Genomic DNA, 18,275 nt, shown 5'->3' on the forward strand with positions numbered 1-18,275 from the left:
CGTTTAGTTTTTTAACAGCTTTTAATGTTTTATGTGTGTATGTTCTGTGTTTTAGAATTTTAAATTTTGTATACTTGTTTTTATCGCAATTTTAGAATTTCTGTAAACCACCCAGAGAGCCCTGGCTATGGGAGCGGTATATAAGTGCAATAAATAAATAAATAAAAAAGCACCCGCTTACACGAGGCAGTGGCTTGGTCAAAACCACAGTAAATTTTAGTGGGCTTTCTGGCTCATTGCTCATAGTTTTAAGTACCACACAACGGTGTTTGTGTGACTAATTGCATTCCTTTTATGAATGCAAACCAGAAATTAGAAAATTCATCCCTTATGCCAGGGCGCTCTTTAAAAACAATTCTAAACCATGCATCTTGATTCAATAACTGCTATTGAAATCCGTGGGGGATGCATCAACACTCGGAAAGGATCTCCATGGGACCAGCTGTTACGCTGCGGCTTAGATGTTCGCACATTTGAGCGTTTTTACAGCCCGATCCCGCGCGTGTTTGCTCCGAAGTCAGTCCCACTGTGCTCGACGGGGCTTGCTCCAGGGTAATCGCATTTAAGATTGCAGCCGATGTCTTGCAGGAGAAGCCGCGCTCCTCTTTTTCTCTCTGGGATCGTGGCCGAAACCCCGCCGGAGGAGCAATCTCAGCGAGCGATTGACAAGGGCGAGGGTAGATCACGTGCCTAGAAGCCTCGGGCATCGTCTGGCCCGCTCCGCCCTTACGTTCAACCGCCATCAAGGTCCTCCCCTTTGTGGGCGGAAAAGGAGCCTGATGCCGCTCCAACGCAATTGAACTGAAACATCGCAGCGTGGCGCCGCCGCCGGACCCAGCTTCTTCCTTGCACCCGGGGCAGGTGAGTCGTGGGGACGAATGACGGCCCTTTGCAGGCGGGTGGAGGAAAGCGGTGTGTGTTTCCTTAGCACTTTGGAGCAGAGCTCCGGAGGGTCCCTGATCTTGCAGCCAACGCGCAGCCCGCAGCGGTAAGTAACTTGGTGCATGCAGGAGCGAGCGGGCGCCCGGGGAGCGAGCAGCGTGACTTGGCACTTCGATGGGAGTCGATCAGTTTCTTCCTTCCTTTTTGGGGGCCGGGGCGAGGGGAGGTTAGCAAGGGGGGCGTCCCATATTCGAGGCTTGCTTGACCAGGGAGCGGTCTTGCTTCCGGAGGTGGGGAAGGAGAACCAGTTTGTGCGCCCAGATTACAGCAGGCCGACGGGGATTCGTGGAGTTTGTGCAATGGGGTTGTTTCTGCTGCTGTCTGCCACGACCATTTTTCGTGCTCTGGTGTCAGCCTGAAGTTACTTAAAGTTGAGTGTCTGCAGATTCCGCAAAGGAATGGTCTGTCTGTGTGTCTCCCTCCCCGGAGCCCGAATGTGCAAATTGATTAAAATTATGATGATGATTGTTTATTACATTTATATACCGCCCCATAGCCGAAGCTCCCTGAGCGGTTTACAAAAGTTAAAACCAGTGAACGTGAAAAATAAATATGCAAAATTTAAAACCATAAAAAGCATAAAATATAAACTTAGAACCCGATCCGAACATTTCTGGACTCAGAAGCAAGCCCCGCAGAGTTCAGTGGGTCGGTAAATGCGTTTTAGGATTGCAGCCATAACAACCCCATTTTATTTATGTTTAATCAAAAGAAGTAGGTCCCGTTTGCTTAATCCAAGGGCATAGCATTGCAGCCCTGGAGCTTCTGGCCCCGCTATAAATGAGAGAATTAGAGTGGATTGAAGCACAAATATATTCTGTCGCATAACTGAACCAAACTGAATCTTCATCTAAGAGACTAGGGCCACAGCTAGACCTAAGGTTTATCCTGGGATCATCCAGGGTTCATCCCTGCCTGAGTACTGGATCCCCTGTGTGTCACCTAGATGAACAGGTTTGACCCCTGGACGATCCAGGGATAAACCTTAGGTCTAGCTATGGCCTAGGACACAGTTTGGCTCTTCTGAGCTTTCAAAGGATTTGTTTCATCTTCTTCTGCTCCCTTATGTATAGATAAAACATCAACTTCCTTCCTGCTTTCAGTTTGTTTTAGTTTTGGCAAGTGAACCTTGTATGGTGCCTTTCTACCAATTCTCTTCCCCTTACACACACACACACACACACTTTTGTTTCTCATGAGTTGTGTATAGCTCCAGTGTTCCTCCTTGAAGTTGTCCTTCAGTTGTAGGTCAATCTCACTTTGCAAGAGCTCAAAGAATGGGATATATAGCACATTAATTAATTGTCACTAATTTGTGAGAAGTATGACTTTTTAAGAGGGTATGGGTTGTACAACTCTTACCATGAAAGTACGCCACTAGAAAATTATGTTTATTCATCTATTCAGCTGTAGCTGCCAGAGCAGTTTACAAAATAAAAACATAAGAAGATAATAAAATCTGACAGACCGTTCTGGCATACAGTTTAAAAGCCCAGCATCAAAAAAAGGTCAGAGAAACGAAAAGGCCTAATAAAATTTTTGTGTGTGTGTTTCATTCGGCAACAAAAAGAGAATAATGATAGCACCTGTAAGCCTCACTGGGGAAGGAGTTCCACAAATGAGGTGCTACAGCTGAGAAGACCCTGTCTATTGTCAGCACTTTTGTCACTCTGTCCCCATTAGAAGGCAGAGGGACATGAGATATGGATATAGAGGCTGATCTTAATGTACTGGGTAAGTTCATGCAGGAGAAGATGCTCCTTCAAAAATCCTCATCCTAAGCCATTTATCAGGGTTAGGCAACTTCTGGCTCTCTGGATATTTTGGCCTACAGCTCCCATGATCTCTCACCATTGGCTATACTGGCTTGGGCTGATGGGAGTTGTGACCCTCCAAATGTTTTGTCCTACAAGTCATCCACACTAGCTTTATAAGTTACATCCAGCACTTTGAATTGTGCTTGGAAATGGACTGGCAGCCAGTATAGCTGTTTCAAACATAGCAGTTGTACACAACCAGAGCACAATTTTTACGTGTGAGTATGCACTGAAATCCTACCCCTGTCTTATCAGGAGTAGGTCCTGTTAAATTCCGTGGGACTTACTCCCAGGTACGTTTGCATATAGCTTTGCAGCTGTGAACCAAGAAGCCTCCCGTTCAGATGTTGGCTTTGTCCTGAGCTCAGTGAGTGACAATTTGACCTATCTTATAGAGTTGTTTTAAGGATTACGATAGAACATTTCATGTGCCGATGAGCAGCTTGGTCAGTCCTAGCAAGAATGCTGTTTTTCTTGGAATCGTTTGTCAAACCATTACTTTTATTACATTTTTTAAATTTCACCAGAGTGTGGAAGGGGCTGTAGTTTAGTGGTTGAGCACATTTTGCACACAAAAGCCCCCACCCCCAAGTTCAGCCTCCAGGCATCTGTACATAGGGCTGGGAAAGATCCCATTCTGAAACGTTGGGGAGTTGCTGCCAGTCAGCACCATGCTATTTTATTATTTACTTACTTGGTTTGTGGAATGCCTTTCCACCAAGAAAATGGTGCTCAAGACAGTGTACAAATCAGATTTATAGCTAGATAGAGCAATGATCTGACTCCATATAAGACAGCTTCCTACATTCCTATGCTCCTTCTGTCCTTTGCTGGGATGAACATATAACCACATCTTTAAATTTGGTGGTACTGGGGATCTAGATAACATCCCTTGCAGCTAGGGTGTTTGTCATGTGTTAATGGGAAACACTGCCATTGGCATTGCAAAAGGATTTTCAAAGAGTGTCATGGAAATGTGAAAATGAGATTGTAGCATGCTTTGATTGATCGTATGAAAATACCCTAACTTGTAAGAGACTTGTGACAAACACTTTGTTCCCCCCTTCTCTGTTTGTTGTTTTGCCTGATGATTCATCAGTCAGGGTAGCTGCAAATATGACGATACAGCAGTTGCTTAGGAGTATGGTCGTGCTGTGGCTTGCATTCCTGCTAAATGATTCATTGTGTGCTTTTTAAAAGGAAAAAAAGTCAAAACTAACACTTTATTTGCCGCACAACACTTCCGTGAAACCAAATGACATCAGGTGCACATCTTCAAATGTGATGTGTAGACCATTGTCCGCTATCTATCCACACATCCGTGTGATGTTGGCATCGGCCTATGGCAGCCTTTCTCAATCTTGAACTGCTCTGATGTGTTGGACTAGAACTCCAGCATGGTCATTGGCTCTGTGAGGTGAGGGTGATGGGAGTTGTAGTCCCATACATCTGGAGGGCACTAGGTTGGGGGAGGCTGGCGTAGGCCTGTTGGTCAGCCTGTATGCAAGAGGTTAAATAGCCTTGAACTGGATATAAAAGTTTTGTAAACCGCCAGAGAGCTTCAGCTATTGGGCAGTATAGAAATGCAATAAATAATAAATACATACATACATACATAAATAAAAGGGAATACTCAGAAAGCAGCTGGGGGAGCATGTCCAATCTCCCAGGGTACTTTCTCTAAGGTACTCAAAAGAAGAAAAAAGTTTCAAAGTGAGGCTCCAATATGAAGTCACCAAACTGAAATTTAGTAGTAGATTTGACTCTCTGGAAATTGGTTGCAACAAATGCAGAAAATGACTAGCTCACTAAAGACAGCTGGATTTGTCGCTCATTTGATTGGATTTTGCATACATATCTGCTTTGCATGGTACTGTAACGAAATTACTGCTGTCTTGTATTGCTTGACTTTTGGGGCCCGCTCTGTGTGTGTGTGTGTGTGTGTGTGTGTGTGTGTGTGTGTATGTGTATATATATATATATATATATATATATATGTATGTATGTATATATATATATATATATATATATCCCTTCTCTTGTACATGGGGTGCATTTATCTGCCAACTTCATGTATCTGGCAGATAATATATCTTCATGTATTTTAAATGGATATTGTCCGTGTTTGTTTGTATTTATGCTTTTTATGGTTTTAAATTTTCTAAATTTGTTTTTAACGTTCACTATTTTTAACTTCTGTAAACTGCCCAGAGAGCTTCAGCTCTTGGGTCGTATATAAATGTAATAAATAATAATTTATCTGTAAAAGTTGGCTCTGGCCAAGAGAAGCATATGACACAATAAGTTTGCTAGTCGAGACTTTGTTGTGGCTTAAGGGTCTGTTAAATCTGCCTATTGTAAAGCTGATTGGAGCTGATGTATTGTCATGACTAAGAAACTGAGCAATGAATCAGGAAGACCCTGGTTCAGCTCTGGAGTACACCATGGGTCGGATCTACACTACTGCTTTAAAGCGCTTTATGACAATTTTATAGAGCTTTAAAGCAGTTAAAGTGCTTTATAACTGTTATAAAGCGCTTTAAAGCAGTAGTGTAAATCCGACCATGAACTTCTTTTAGACAAGCCACTCTGAGCCTCGGCTCCCTCCTGACCATCTGCAATAATACTGACCTACCTTACAGGATTGTTGTTGGAAGGATTACAGCTAGGCAAGGTATGTGAAACACTTTGAATACTCTAAAGTGCTATATTAATGCTAGGCCGTGGCATTTTCAGTATTGTATATTGATGGTGCTTTTCAAATTATGTAGACTTGTTAGAAGTCCTAAGCTGAATTCATTAACTTATTTAGCTACCCAGAAGTAGACTGCAGTTCTAAACACACTTTCCTGGGAGTACATCCCATTAAATTCAAATGGGGCTTACTTCTGATTAGACATGTATAGAGTATTACCCTGTAAAGAAAGAAACTTGATAGTCTTTTAATTTTCTTAAGTTACTAAGCAATCCTGTACTCACTTGGAAAAAGTCTCACTGAACTCAATGGGCTGACTTCTGAGTAGACATAGGGTGGCACTGAAAGTGCCGTAAGGGTGCAATCCTAGGTATGTTTAGACAGCAAAAAGTCCTACAATTGGGAGTTCTAGGTTTTTTTTTCCTTTTTAAACATGCCTAGGACTGTGTCTTTAATTAGAAAACTTTTACTTAATTTTTCTTCAGACGTGTGCAGGGGCACACACAATATTTAAAATATGTAACTTCCAAGTAAACAGCTAACAAATGGTGCCTCCAGATCAGGCGTTTATACCACCATTGACCAGCCCTGCCTCATTGACAGGATTTTATAGGGAGTCCAGACATTGACAACTTCCATTTGTAACCTTCCAGGGTTGTTCCACCACTTCTCCCATCTTTTTTTCTTAAAGCAGAAAATCCATTAAGGAAAAGAAAAGATGACATTACTGCACAATGTCTTGTGCCTGTAAGTTAGGACCCCTCTGCCTGGAAGCACCCAAAATCCAGTAGGTGAGTATGCAGGGCATATGATGGTGTTGTAAGAGGGTATCAAAATGATTGGAAAGCAAGTCCTGAAATTTCGAATTGAGGGCAGTAGGAGCAATAGCAGAAAGAAACGTCGTCTCCTTAGTACTCAAGCTTCCACAGTCGGTAGCTAGACTGATGTAGGGTTTATTTATTTATTACGTTTATATCCCACCATTTTCCTCCTTACAGAACCCAAAGCAATGTACATAATCCTCCTCCTCTCCATTTTATCCTCGCAACAACAACCCTGTGAGGTAGTTGCGCCGAGAGTCTGACTGGCCCAAAGTTATCTGGATCTCCTGACTCCCAGTCCAACCCTCTAACCACTATATCACACTGACTCTCAGTTCTATTGTTAAAATTGTTTCGTTTAACACAGTTCTCTAGTAAAGTGTGTCAGGAGAGGGATAGCAGTGTTAGTCTGTAGCAGCAAAAAACACACCTTAAAACCGAACGAGAATAAATAGATTTGTTGATTTTTAAAATGCCACAAGACTCCTTTTTTTGTGTTTGTTTTTTCAGTACTTGGGCTTCTTGCGGCAGAGAGCTAACCTATAGTAGGCTTTTATAGTTGAGTTTTATTTGACTTGGAACAGTTAAAAACATTTTGCTACCAATATACTGGACTTCACTGTCTTTTGCCTTCAAAGTATACATCTTACTGCTGAGAAAACCTTCATAAAGCTTCTTCAGGCCCCAAAGAGTGGTGTGTCGATAAGAGAGGAGACTAGCTTGTGTTACAGTTCTGATGGCATGTTGCTGGAATGCTGCTAAAACATCCTAGCAGCAAAACAAGTATACATTTGGATGAGTGAGTACATTTGTAGTTGCAGCGGAGAGGAAATGGAGCAGAAGGAGGGGTGGGAAGGCAAGAAAACCCAGAATATATATATATATATATATATATATATATATATATATATAAAAGTCTTGGGTTCCAGGGCTTATTGTTAAGAGCTTTCAGCCTTCTAAAGAGTAAGGATAGAAAACTGATGTAGGTCAGACACTGGCAGAAGTTGGCCTTATTATCCGACCGTACTGCGCATTTAGACGGATGTATCTGTCTATGAAAGCTCATGCTTTTTTTAGTCCGTTGTAGCAAAGAGCCGAGAGAGTTTGGTGGCCTGCTAATCTTCCGGCATATAAGGGCTGTTGGCTTTAAAGGCAACTCAAACTGTGATTTCTTACTTCCGTGAGCCGACATAGTGCGGTGGATCAGGGTGTGATGTGTAAGCTGAGACATCCCCATTCAGCCTCGTTTCTCCCTCTGCTGTGAAGTCACTAGGATTGGAGGTGCTGGAGGAATTTGTTATTTGTCCATTTGGATACAAATGATCTGATCCACACTGCCCATGTGCACCTTTCAGAACACAGCTCTCTTTTGGACTTTGCACTCCTCTGAATTTTACAGTGTCCTTGGCTGAAAGAAGTGCTCCTTTGAGGGAAGATAAACTTACAAATGCATATTTTGTGAGAAAATGCAATCAAAATATGTACTTAAATACTTTTTATTTTTTTAAAAAAATCTATCATAAAAGACTGTGGAAACTGGACAGAATCCATTTATGACTGAACACATACAAAGCTGACATAAGCCAAAAATAGAGCGATCCATTCATCCCTTTAAGGCGCACCCTCTAGGCAATTCATTGGGTCTCAGCCCCAGCTCACTAGTTGCAAAATGGGGATGATAATAATACATACCTACCAATAAGGTTGGCATAAGGCAAGGGTGCAGAACTGTTTCTGGCATCATTCATGTCAGCCAAATGACACCGGAGAGCCGGGCCCCGCCCTTTTGATGTCCCTTCCCTTTTTTTCCCTTCATGCTAAAAGGAGGGCACAGAACTGTCCTTTCTCCCAGAATGGAGAAAGCCCGAGCCACCCTGCACACACACTCCCAATAGGCAGTAGGTGTGTGGGGCATCCTGGGTGTTGGGACTCACCCGCATAAGGAAGAGCAGCTTCTCTCCCTAGCGCTGGCGAGTCTTACTGTGGCCTCCCCCATTCCTGCGGCTTACTGCAGTCTCAGATCAGGGATACTAGGGTGGGCAGGAGAGTGGGGGGGGTGCCCACACGTAGGGACATGCGCTTGCTCCTCCCCCCCCCCCATGCATGCAAGTCCCACTGCCATCTCTGACCTGAGACTGGAGATAGGAGCGGGTGTGTTGGGGTGGCACTGTGGGATCCTTCCCCATCACACAGACATATCCCAACTCCTGCTGCCCCACATCCCCACTGCTATCTCTAATTGGAGATAGCAAGAATGATGGGCATTGGGGTTTCCCCGCCCTCCCCAGTACGAGTGAGTCAGACCCAGGCTACTCACCAATGCCATCTCAGATTGGAAATAAAGGGTTCTGCTGCTGGCGTGTGCCAGCAGGGGAATCCTCAGTGTATCTCAGATTGGAGATAGCAGAGGGGATGCCCTCCGAGGCGATTCTTCGAGAGGGCGGGGTTTGGAGCCTAAGCCCAGCCCCCTGGAAGGACTGCAAGAGGAGGTGTGGGCTGGAATGGAGTGTTCTGCAGGTTCTGTACCCATGTTGTAAGAGGTACTGATAGAGCTAATTGCATGAAATCATTTGAATGCTCTAAAGCAAGGGTAAGCTACCTGGTGCCCTCCAGATGTTTTGGATTAAATTCCCGTCATCCCATTGGCTCATGGGTGTTGTAGCCCAAAACATCTGGAGGGGAACAGGTTGCCCACCCTTGCTGTAAAGCATTTTTATTTATTTAAGTTGGGGGGAGAGGGGCAACCTTGACCCTTCCGGCTGGGCCGGAAGATAGGTTGGAAGACTGTTTCCTCCTGATACGATGGTGGATTCTATCCTGCTACTTGTGCAACAAGGCACCCATTTCCTCTCCTCCACCCTGCATGCCCCACACCATCCCTGTCTCTGTTCCAGGGAGTCCCCACCTCCTGAGGACAGATTTTGGGGTGTGCAGAGGGCCTGGCAAAGGGAGAGCGGAAACCTGTTCTGCTAACAGCTTCAGTTACATGGAGACTACTGGATTTCACCCTGTGAGCATAAGCAATTACCAGGACACTGGTGATTTGAGTTCACTTCTGTGAGGTGTTCAAAAGCAGCTTTCCAAGGAATTCCATTCAAAAATACTATCCTAGGTTAGCTTGGACTTTGCCTTGCTGCTATTAATTTGTAAAATTTCAAGTGCTGCTGCTGCTTACGTTGTCCTGCCTTACCATGCCTTTTGGCATAATGTGCTGGAAAGCACAGGGGAAACATGGACTCTTATCAGGTAACCAGCTCAGCATAGTATTGGAGAATTCAGGATTTTCTTACCTGCTTCGTGAGCACCAATAGAATTGAAATGTAGGCTGGTTTTGACCCGTTTCATGCGTATTTTGGAGAAGGGAGACAAGGTTGAGAGACACCACATTGCTTTCTTGACCTGATTAAACGGCAGATTGCTGTTCACTGTTAGGTGTTGCAGAGGGGTATCCCTGCAGCTGTAGCTGTGTTGCATTGCAGCTTTTCAGCAGCCAAGTACTGCAGCTCATGTTCCTGTGAATGACATAAAGGTTACGGTCCTAGCATGGTAGCTGGGACCTGACCCCTGGCATTGGTTTGACTGTGGAAGTGCAGCAGTAGGAGGGGAAATAGAACAAAGCCAGTTGGGAAATCGGACTTTAGGTGGGGTAGCGCAAGATACTGTTTGACTGTTGTGGCTATGCCTGTCTGGAGGAGCAGACCCACAAAACTCCCAGTGGGCCAAATTATACATTACACCGGTGGTGTTGAATCTCTGTCAGTCCAAGGGCTGAATTCCATTTTGGCGAAGCGCTCAAGGGCCACATCCTAGTGATGGATGGTGTCTGAAGGCAAAAGGAGTGAGGCCGAAGGCCAACGGAACTGGGGCAGAAATGCCAGCAAGTTTTAGCTTAAAGCTCTTACTTCCAGTAACATAGAGCTTCATCACACCTACCCATTTCCCTCGAATTATCCCATAGCGCACCAACATTATACATTCACCTCTGCCCTGCTCTGGTGCATGCCCCGGGCGGAGGATGGGGAGGGAGAGGAAGGAAACTTCGCACTGGCGAGACAATCTCTTTACAGGGAGGGTGGGGGTGACAAGGGAGAGACGCTCCCTCGGGGTCCCACCGCTTTTTCTGTGCGTGTTGTTACTCAAGAGTAAGCACCTACACACTAGCAAATGCAATTTTGAAAGAGCTTACTAGTTCTGTCACTGGCTGGGATAGGATTGAGCTGTTAGCATCTTTACTCAGAAGTAAGCGGCTTTTGCTATTTTGGGGGATAAAACACAATCAAAGCAGGACGCATGGGAGTACTTCATCATAACAGCAGATTATAAGGTAGAAAACATCAGAGTCCTTTGCATGCAATTCACAGTGATTGCACAGTATAACGCGGGTGTGATAGAGCTCTAAGTCTCAGAAGAAGCATTCCAACCTTTTCAAAATGGGGTGGGGATGCACAAAAGCTGGAAAACCACCAAATGTTGAAGGAGTGGGAAGGAGGCGGGGCTGTCTGGGGAAACCCAGGTGGGTTGGATTGGAACCCTCCCGTGTCCTGCACCCCTGCATTACGCACAAGATCTGTAGTTGGAACTTCTGGCATTTTCTTTGAGGGCTGAATAGTGAGGGGAGGAAGGCCTTTGCCATTCAAAATTGCTCCTCACCCAAAGCCACTGCTTTTCGTGAGGGGAGATCTATTTAATTTTTTTTTTACTTCCCCAGACATTTTAAGAACTGTTTATAGATTATAGCACTTTTATTTTCCGGCTGGTTTTATGAGCTGCAGTTATTTAACTCTTAGCTGCTGGCTTTACTTTCGCTTGTTTTGTCGATCTAATTTTATGTTTTTAACGTACACCCCCAGAGAACTTGGGTTATTGTGGGGGTGAGAGTTAAAAGTAGAATATAAATAAATCCAACTGCTTCTCTATTCCTAAGATACTTCCGTATTTGATGTCTTTTATTGAACACTGTAAGTCGCATGTTAATTTGTGGCAGCTTCACTCACACAGCACCATCTGATGGACTCACACCAGCCGACGACTGCTACTGTAGACACCTTTTTGCTTCTTCTGTGGCATAAAGTGGAGGGTCTGTATGAGCAGTGGATGGATGCCTACCTGCAGCAGAGAGGATGCATGTTAATAGTGGTGCTCAGTGGTTTGCAACTGAAACGGTCACGGGTGCAGAAAGACTTCCAGGCTGAGAGCCAAATTCCATTTCGGAGAAGCTCTCAGGGGCTACATTCCAGTGGTGGGTGCGGCTGAATGCAAAAGGGGTGGAGTCGAAAATGCCACTGCATTATAGCCTAATGGCACAATCCTAAGCATGTTTTGACAGGCAAAAGTCCTACAACTCCCAGTATTCCCCAGCCAGCATATCTAAACATGCATAAGATTGCACACTAAAGCTCTTACTGCCAGTAACTAAACCTTAGGAGGAGGCATTTCAACCTTTTAGAATGGGAGAAAAACTGCACAAAAGCTTGAACCTACCAAATGGTTGGTGGTCAGGGAGAAGGGGAATGGGGCCATCTGAATGACCCTGGAGGAAGGGATTTGGCCACCAGCATCCAATGTTAGTCCTAAGTAGAATAGACCTATTTAAATGAATCGGACATGTAAGTCTTGACTAACTTAAGTCTCATTCATTTCAGTATGTCTGCGTAGGACTAACATTGGATACTACCCCAGGAGAGCTGGAATTGGCCCCTTGGCCTCAGTTTCTGCACCCCTGTGTTAAGGGGTGCATGTAAAGGAGTGCAATGTCTTTGTGTACTTTTGACTCACCACAACTACCACTGGCCAATACAACCGTCTTCCCACTCATACTCATATACGCTCAGTAGTTTGATTGAGGGCTCTTCCGTTGGGGAGACAACCATATGGGATGGAGCAATACGTACTCTCCCAGTTGACCATATGGGCTTGGGAACTGTCTTTCGGGTCACCTCTAGCTAGCTGTGTTAATGGATGAAGTGTTTGGTGCTTGTGCTTATCATTTCCTTGCTGAATGCCTGTTGGGAGCTTACCGGAGGGTTGTTGCCTGTGCAGGCTCCCTTTGAAGGATAATGCAGACTTGCCAGGTGTGGAAGCTACTGTTGTTCACTGTTAATATGGGAGAGAATTGTCTAGCACCTTCCTGTGCTACCTAATTTATACATGTTGAATGAAGACACTATGTAGACATATGAATGCCCACGGATGGGGGGGGGGTACAGAAAAATGTGGGGGCAGCATTTCCCCCCTGTTTTTTCCAAGGACAAAAGAAAGTTTCTTCCCCCAGATGTTTCAGGTTTCCCCCCAGACTTTCACAACTCTAACTCTATGTACCTCGTTTGTTTTCAAATACCCAGCTATGTTTGGGAATACTTTCCAGAGGGACTAATGTTTATGCACATTGTGGTCTATAAATGTGGCCCAGTAACTATCAGAGTTGTACCAGTGCCTGGAGCCTTAAGTACACTCCTATTCTAAATGAACAGTGTGTGGCAAAGGTTAGGATCACACAGTTCATGGGTCACTTGGGCAGAAATTAACCATTTGTCAAATTACATGGGGGTCAGAAACCTTCCAGTCAAAGCAGTGTGTACTGCAAGCAAATTACTTTGAGAATTCAGAAGTGCTATTTGGTAAATGCATGATAGTTGGTTTTAGAATAATAGAATATTTTTCTCAATATTAGGTGAAGCAGGATGCAAGAAGTCAACAACATTGAAACTTTGAAACAAGAATGGTAGGTGTGTTTAGTTATGTTGCCTTTTTGCTTCTTTTGACTTGTATACAATGGATTCATATGTTTAAAATCCATATTAAATTCTGAAATCCATATTAAGGCAATTCTAGGCCAACTTAAAATGTCACCGAAAATATGAAAGCTTTTGAGATCTCGAGATCTCTTCAGTGGGCAAGATATTACAAGAATCAGGTGGGTGAAGGGAAGAGTAATGGCCACCAATTTCAATAGCTTTGCAGGGAAAAGCTACTAGTCCTGAGGGCTATATGTATCAGAGGCAGTATGCCTATGTACACCAGTTGCTGGGGAGTATGGGCAGGAGGGTGCTGTTGCACTCATGCCCTGCTTGTGGTTTTCCAATCAACAGCTGGTTGGCCAAGGTGTGAAAAGAATGCTGGACTAGGTGAAGCCTTGGCCTGATCCAGCAGGGCTCTTATGTTTTTATGTAGAAAAGGGAGGAGAAAAAGGCTGAAATTTGTGTGGTGAGATTGCAGACATTCAAATGGGGCTGTTCCAGGTGCAATGATTATTTCACCTAGGATTATTGGGATGAAGAACAGCGGGCCTTGAACTGTCCTAGGTGTAACCTGAAACTATAATAGCGCCTAGTGGAGTCTAATTTGAATGTCTGCAACCTCCTTCCACTTTCCATCTTAAGATTCTGACCATGCAGACTTCAACATAGTCGGACTTCTTTCTTTCCCTCCTCCTGCTTTTTCACTGCATAGGTGGGGTGGAGCCTGCAACTATCCTCTATACATCTTATGGTATGAGCTGCAATGAGTGATGAGAGCTTGTGAGTTTCCACAGCAGGCACATATCATGGGAGAGTAGGGAGATTAATGTTGGGTCTGCTTGGCAAGAGGTTTGTGATTAATTGTAAGAGGAAAAGGGAAGTTGTTTGGGTCCATGAGTGGGCCACAGTTGGGTGTCTGGACAAGAGATAAGATATTGGAGTGTATTGGACAAATACAGGGGGTGATACGATAAGGCCCAGAGGTTATTTCCATCTGGTTTACTTGCTGACATAGAGATATTTGGCTGAGGGAAACATTGACATTGGAATAACTCATCTATCCGACTTCACTACCATCAAATTTGTGACTGTGCTGACAGTCGGGTTAGTCACAGCCCGTCCTTGTTGAAGCAAAGGCCTTAATCATTACTTCTTGGACACATCCATTTTTTTTAAAAAAAAATCCTTTGTTCAGCAAAGCCTCACATGCTTTTTTCAGGCTAGTATATTTCCAGTTCCCTCCATTCTTGAAGGACACAGCTGCTGCAGGCTAAAGCCAATCTTATGGCTTCTATTGTCCCATATTATTAAGCTTTCACCCTTATTATAAAGTACTGAGCTATGCTTGCTATTAAAGAACCAAACTGCTCTTAGCTGAAGATCTTTTATTTTTCAGAAACAATATAGGTTCTCTTTTAAGAGTTCTGTGTATGGAGCCAGGTGAACATGTGTTTTCCTGTAATTGCAGCTATATATATATTCTGGGAGCAGGAAATGTTTTCCTAGTGTTTTATGTCTACACATATGCTTGCAAGTATGTTTAAAAGATTGTTTGCTCTTTTTTCCCTTATCCTTTTTTTTGGGGGGGGGGGTGTTTTACTTATTAAAAGCACTATATGTGAGATGAGTGTAATTTTGGTTCTTTTTGAAGTAAACTAAAGGTGCAATCCTATGCCTGTTTAGACAGAAAAACGTCCTATGCCTCACACGAGTTGTAAGACTTCTTTCTGTCTAAACAGGCAAAGGTTTGTGCCTTAAGGTAGTTGCTTAAGTGTTATATTGACCCCTTCTTTTGAATGAATCAACTGCTCCTATAGGTGTACTAGATGGTCTGAGAACTTGAATGATTAGGAAAGCAATCATATACTTCCATTATTCTGGGACTAGAAATATGCCACTGCTACACTGGTGGAATGGCCACCTTATCAAATGCATGCTCATGTTGGGAGGTGAAAAACACACAGCCAGAACATACAAAGACAGCATAAAGTTGGCAGTCACCCACAATATCCTTGGAAACACTTCCAGTGGCAAGCAGTCAGGGACATTGTCAGTAAATAAAATACCATGTTTCTTCGATTCTAAGACGCCATCGATTGTAAGATGCACACTAATTTCAGTACCACCAACAGAAAAAAAGCTTTGATTCTAAGAAATAATAAACGCACCTGCGATTCTAAGACGCACCCCATTTTTAGAGATGTTTATATGGGGGGAAAAGTGCATCTTAGAATCAAAGAAATACGGTAGTAATTATTATTACTAAAATGTGTAACACCCACATCCCATGACACTGATACGTAGAAGGAGCCAATGAACTCACAACTACAGGGACATGACCGTGGAACTGCCAGTCTCCAGGTGTCCCTACAAGCATATGGGATTCGAGTCCCCTTATGCTCTCCTCACAACCACTGTTTTATGAGCACAACATAGACAGGGGAGGAAGGAGAGCCTGTAAAATAAAGCACCCATGTAGATCCCTGGGCACAATACCTGCAGAGTGCACAGGCAGCTGTTCTGGGGCAATGACCCGCTCAGGGAGGCAAAGACTCTTTTGCCAAAGAAGAATATTTAAGGTGCTCTAGGGTTTTTTGTAAATATGTCTGTAGTCTTTAATAATGCACAAGTATTTGATTAGGTCTGTTCCTAAATTAGTGGTTACCAGAAAGTTGGCAGTGGATGCAATCTATACTTGCCAATATTGCCTGCCCTGAGAGCAGTTCTACTGAAGAGTAGGGTACATACTTTATAGATAAAATCAGTACAAAGATAATGTAAAGCGCATGTCACCATGGGCGCTAGTGTAAAGCACATGTTGCCATGGGCGCTAGTAGTCTTGTTTCTTTCCCACTTTTTTGCCCCTCAGTCCTTTCACCACAGAAAGACTCATGAAGAATGCAAGTGTGGCTCACATGTAGTGAATCCCCCTCTGAAATTGGCGTGTGACATGGCCTCACCCGCTCACCCTGATTTGTTGCCTCTGGCCACTTTCTTCTTCCCAAGGTAGCGACAGCCAAACCATGCTGCTGCATCCTGGGCCCGCCTTTGCATCACATTGGCCAAGCAAGGCTGTCCGTCATCGCACTGGTAGAAAGGCTGTGACATGCAGGGGTGGGTACGAAGCCACGCCCGCCAGGTTTGGATGACACACCATCCCGTGCTGCATCATGGGGGATTATGCAAATGACAGTTGCATGAGCAGGAGTAAGGGGAGAAACCATAATGGCTTCTTTTCCCATGGCCATCGTCCGAAGACACCCATAGACGCCTTTCAGATTAATGGGTCTGTTCACACAATCAAAATAAGGTGGTTTATTTAAATCATGGTGCGTGACAGGTGCTATTTCTATAATCAGCACCCAGGTGCAGTTGTTTTAGCCAAACCTGGGCAACAGGGCTTATTAGAGAAGGAAAGAACCCTCCAATATCCCATGCACTTTGATTGAAATAAGCCATCAAGGTTTTTTTATTCATGCAAACCAGGTCATCAAGTTGAGCTCCAAGCATAGAGTAAACAGTGGCACAAGCATGACCAAAGGGCAGGAAACTGGCAGCAAAGCACACATTTTTCCAAGGAAGTAACACATACAATACTTTGTATGGATGTGATTCATTTAAAAACAGTGGGCAGCTGTAGGTGTTTTTGTTGCCTGTGGTTTAGCTCAAACAATGAGTTTCATGTGCAGGTTTAGTTTTTTATCTTCTTCTTTTGCAGGGTTTGCAAACCAAAAACTGATGGCCAAATTCAGAATGGTACAGACCAGAAAAGTTGTGATTTTTTCGTTGATACCCTCTTTGAAGAAGCTCAGAAAGTTGGAGCTGTATGCACTCAGCAGGGTAAAGTAAAAAATCAAGTAAGTGGATTAAATTTTGTACAATCTAGAGAGCAATCCTATGTCCCCTAGACATAGGATATTTTGGTTTCCTGGATCTGAGCTCAGAGATAGGACTCAGAGCCAGGGAACGGCACTCCCCGCTCCTTCCCCAAACCCTTGCAGCCAGCGCTGGCTGCTGTTACGAGTTCATAAATGTGACCTCATAGGAGAGGAAAGGGGGGTGTTCCCTGGGGAGGAGACTAGGGACATGGGTTTAGGAGCCTCCTTCCCTCCCTGAAGCCTCTGCTAGATGGGCAAAATCATCCGTCTAGCTAAAATGCAGAGCAGGAGGTGCAAGGTTATTCTTAAGTCTCCGATTTCAGAGGCTTACGAGTAGCCAGGGCGAATCCCATAGGATTGTGCCCATAGTCACTTAAACTTTTGTTTAATCTTTTATTATATATTTAAGCAGTAAGTTTAAAGCATACGCTCCAAAGAAGCCACTAACCACTAACCTTGAACCCAACTAATAAAGAGAGGGAAAGGGAAGAGAAGAAGTGAAGGGGAGGCAAAGCAGACAAGCTTTGGAATTTGTGATTCCAAGAGTTCCAGAAATCAGACCAGATACTAGTAAATATAGGACATGAATACACCTGCTTAAAGCTATTCTTTGACTGTTTAAGATTCACTGCCTGGTCAGGTCAATGCTCTTAAACAGTTTATTTATTCTTTAGCGTTGGGAAGCAACTGTGGTTACTGATCTGTCCAGTAAATGTCCTACAATAATTTGGCAAAATAATATGTATCTTATCCACCTATTTGAGTGACGGGAAGCTGGAGATCCAAGTCTTGTGAAATAATTCAAATCTTGTAGAGTATTGTGTTAGTTACAATCATTGTAAGGCATTGTCCTCTTGACTGTAATGTTAAACACAATCCTATGCATGACTACTCTGAAGTAACTATAATTGATTCCAATAGTGCTTAATCCCAGATAAACATGTATATTATTGCAGCCTTAGTGTTTATGATGTGTGGGTATTTTACTTCAACTTTGTCTATTCCAACTAAAGAGGACCAGTAGACGGAAGCCACCTGCATGTACTTATTTTTGTGTAAGAAAGCTGGTGTCCATTTAGCATCTTGCGTATTTAACACCTCCAAAGCACTTGCGTTGTGAGGAAGTACATATGGCAAAATGCATGTGGCTTGCCCCAGGATAAACAGTGATCATCAAGACGTGGGTTAAAACCGTGTGAAGGGTGGGGTAGGCAGGACAGCGGTGTAATAAATGGTGTAAAAAGCTGCAGTGTAAACCTTGCAGCTGCTCATTCTTCTGGTGTATATAAAGTATGTCCATGGAGTGCCCAAATTTATTTATTTACTAGCTGTACCCAGCCACGCGTTGCTGTGGCTCAGTCTGGTTAAGTGGAAAAGAAAGAAAA

General features: G+C 43.8%; 1 protein-coding gene across 1 annotated transcript in view; it reads left to right on the forward strand.

Moving 5' to 3' along the window:
* The first annotated feature begins 801 nt into the window (after positions 1-801).
* Positions 802-18,275, forward strand: part of UBXN2A (UBX domain protein 2A) — a 32,786-nt gene continuing 15,312 nt past the window's right edge. The window contains exons 1-3 of the mRNA XM_063125228.1: positions 802-861; positions 12,946-12,996; positions 16,731-16,869. Of these exons, the coding sequence (XP_062981298.1) occupies positions 12,956-12,996; positions 16,731-16,869 (180 nt within the window). The 5' untranslated portion in view covers positions 802-861; positions 12,946-12,955. The remainder of the gene's footprint in view (positions 862-12,945; positions 12,997-16,730; positions 16,870-18,275) is intronic.

Source organism: Elgaria multicarinata, chromosome 4 (assembly GCF_023053635.1).
Source record: "Elgaria multicarinata webbii isolate HBS135686 ecotype San Diego chromosome 4, rElgMul1.1.pri, whole genome shotgun sequence".
Lineage (NCBI taxonomy): Eukaryota > Metazoa > Chordata > Lepidosauria > Squamata > Anguidae > Elgaria > Elgaria multicarinata.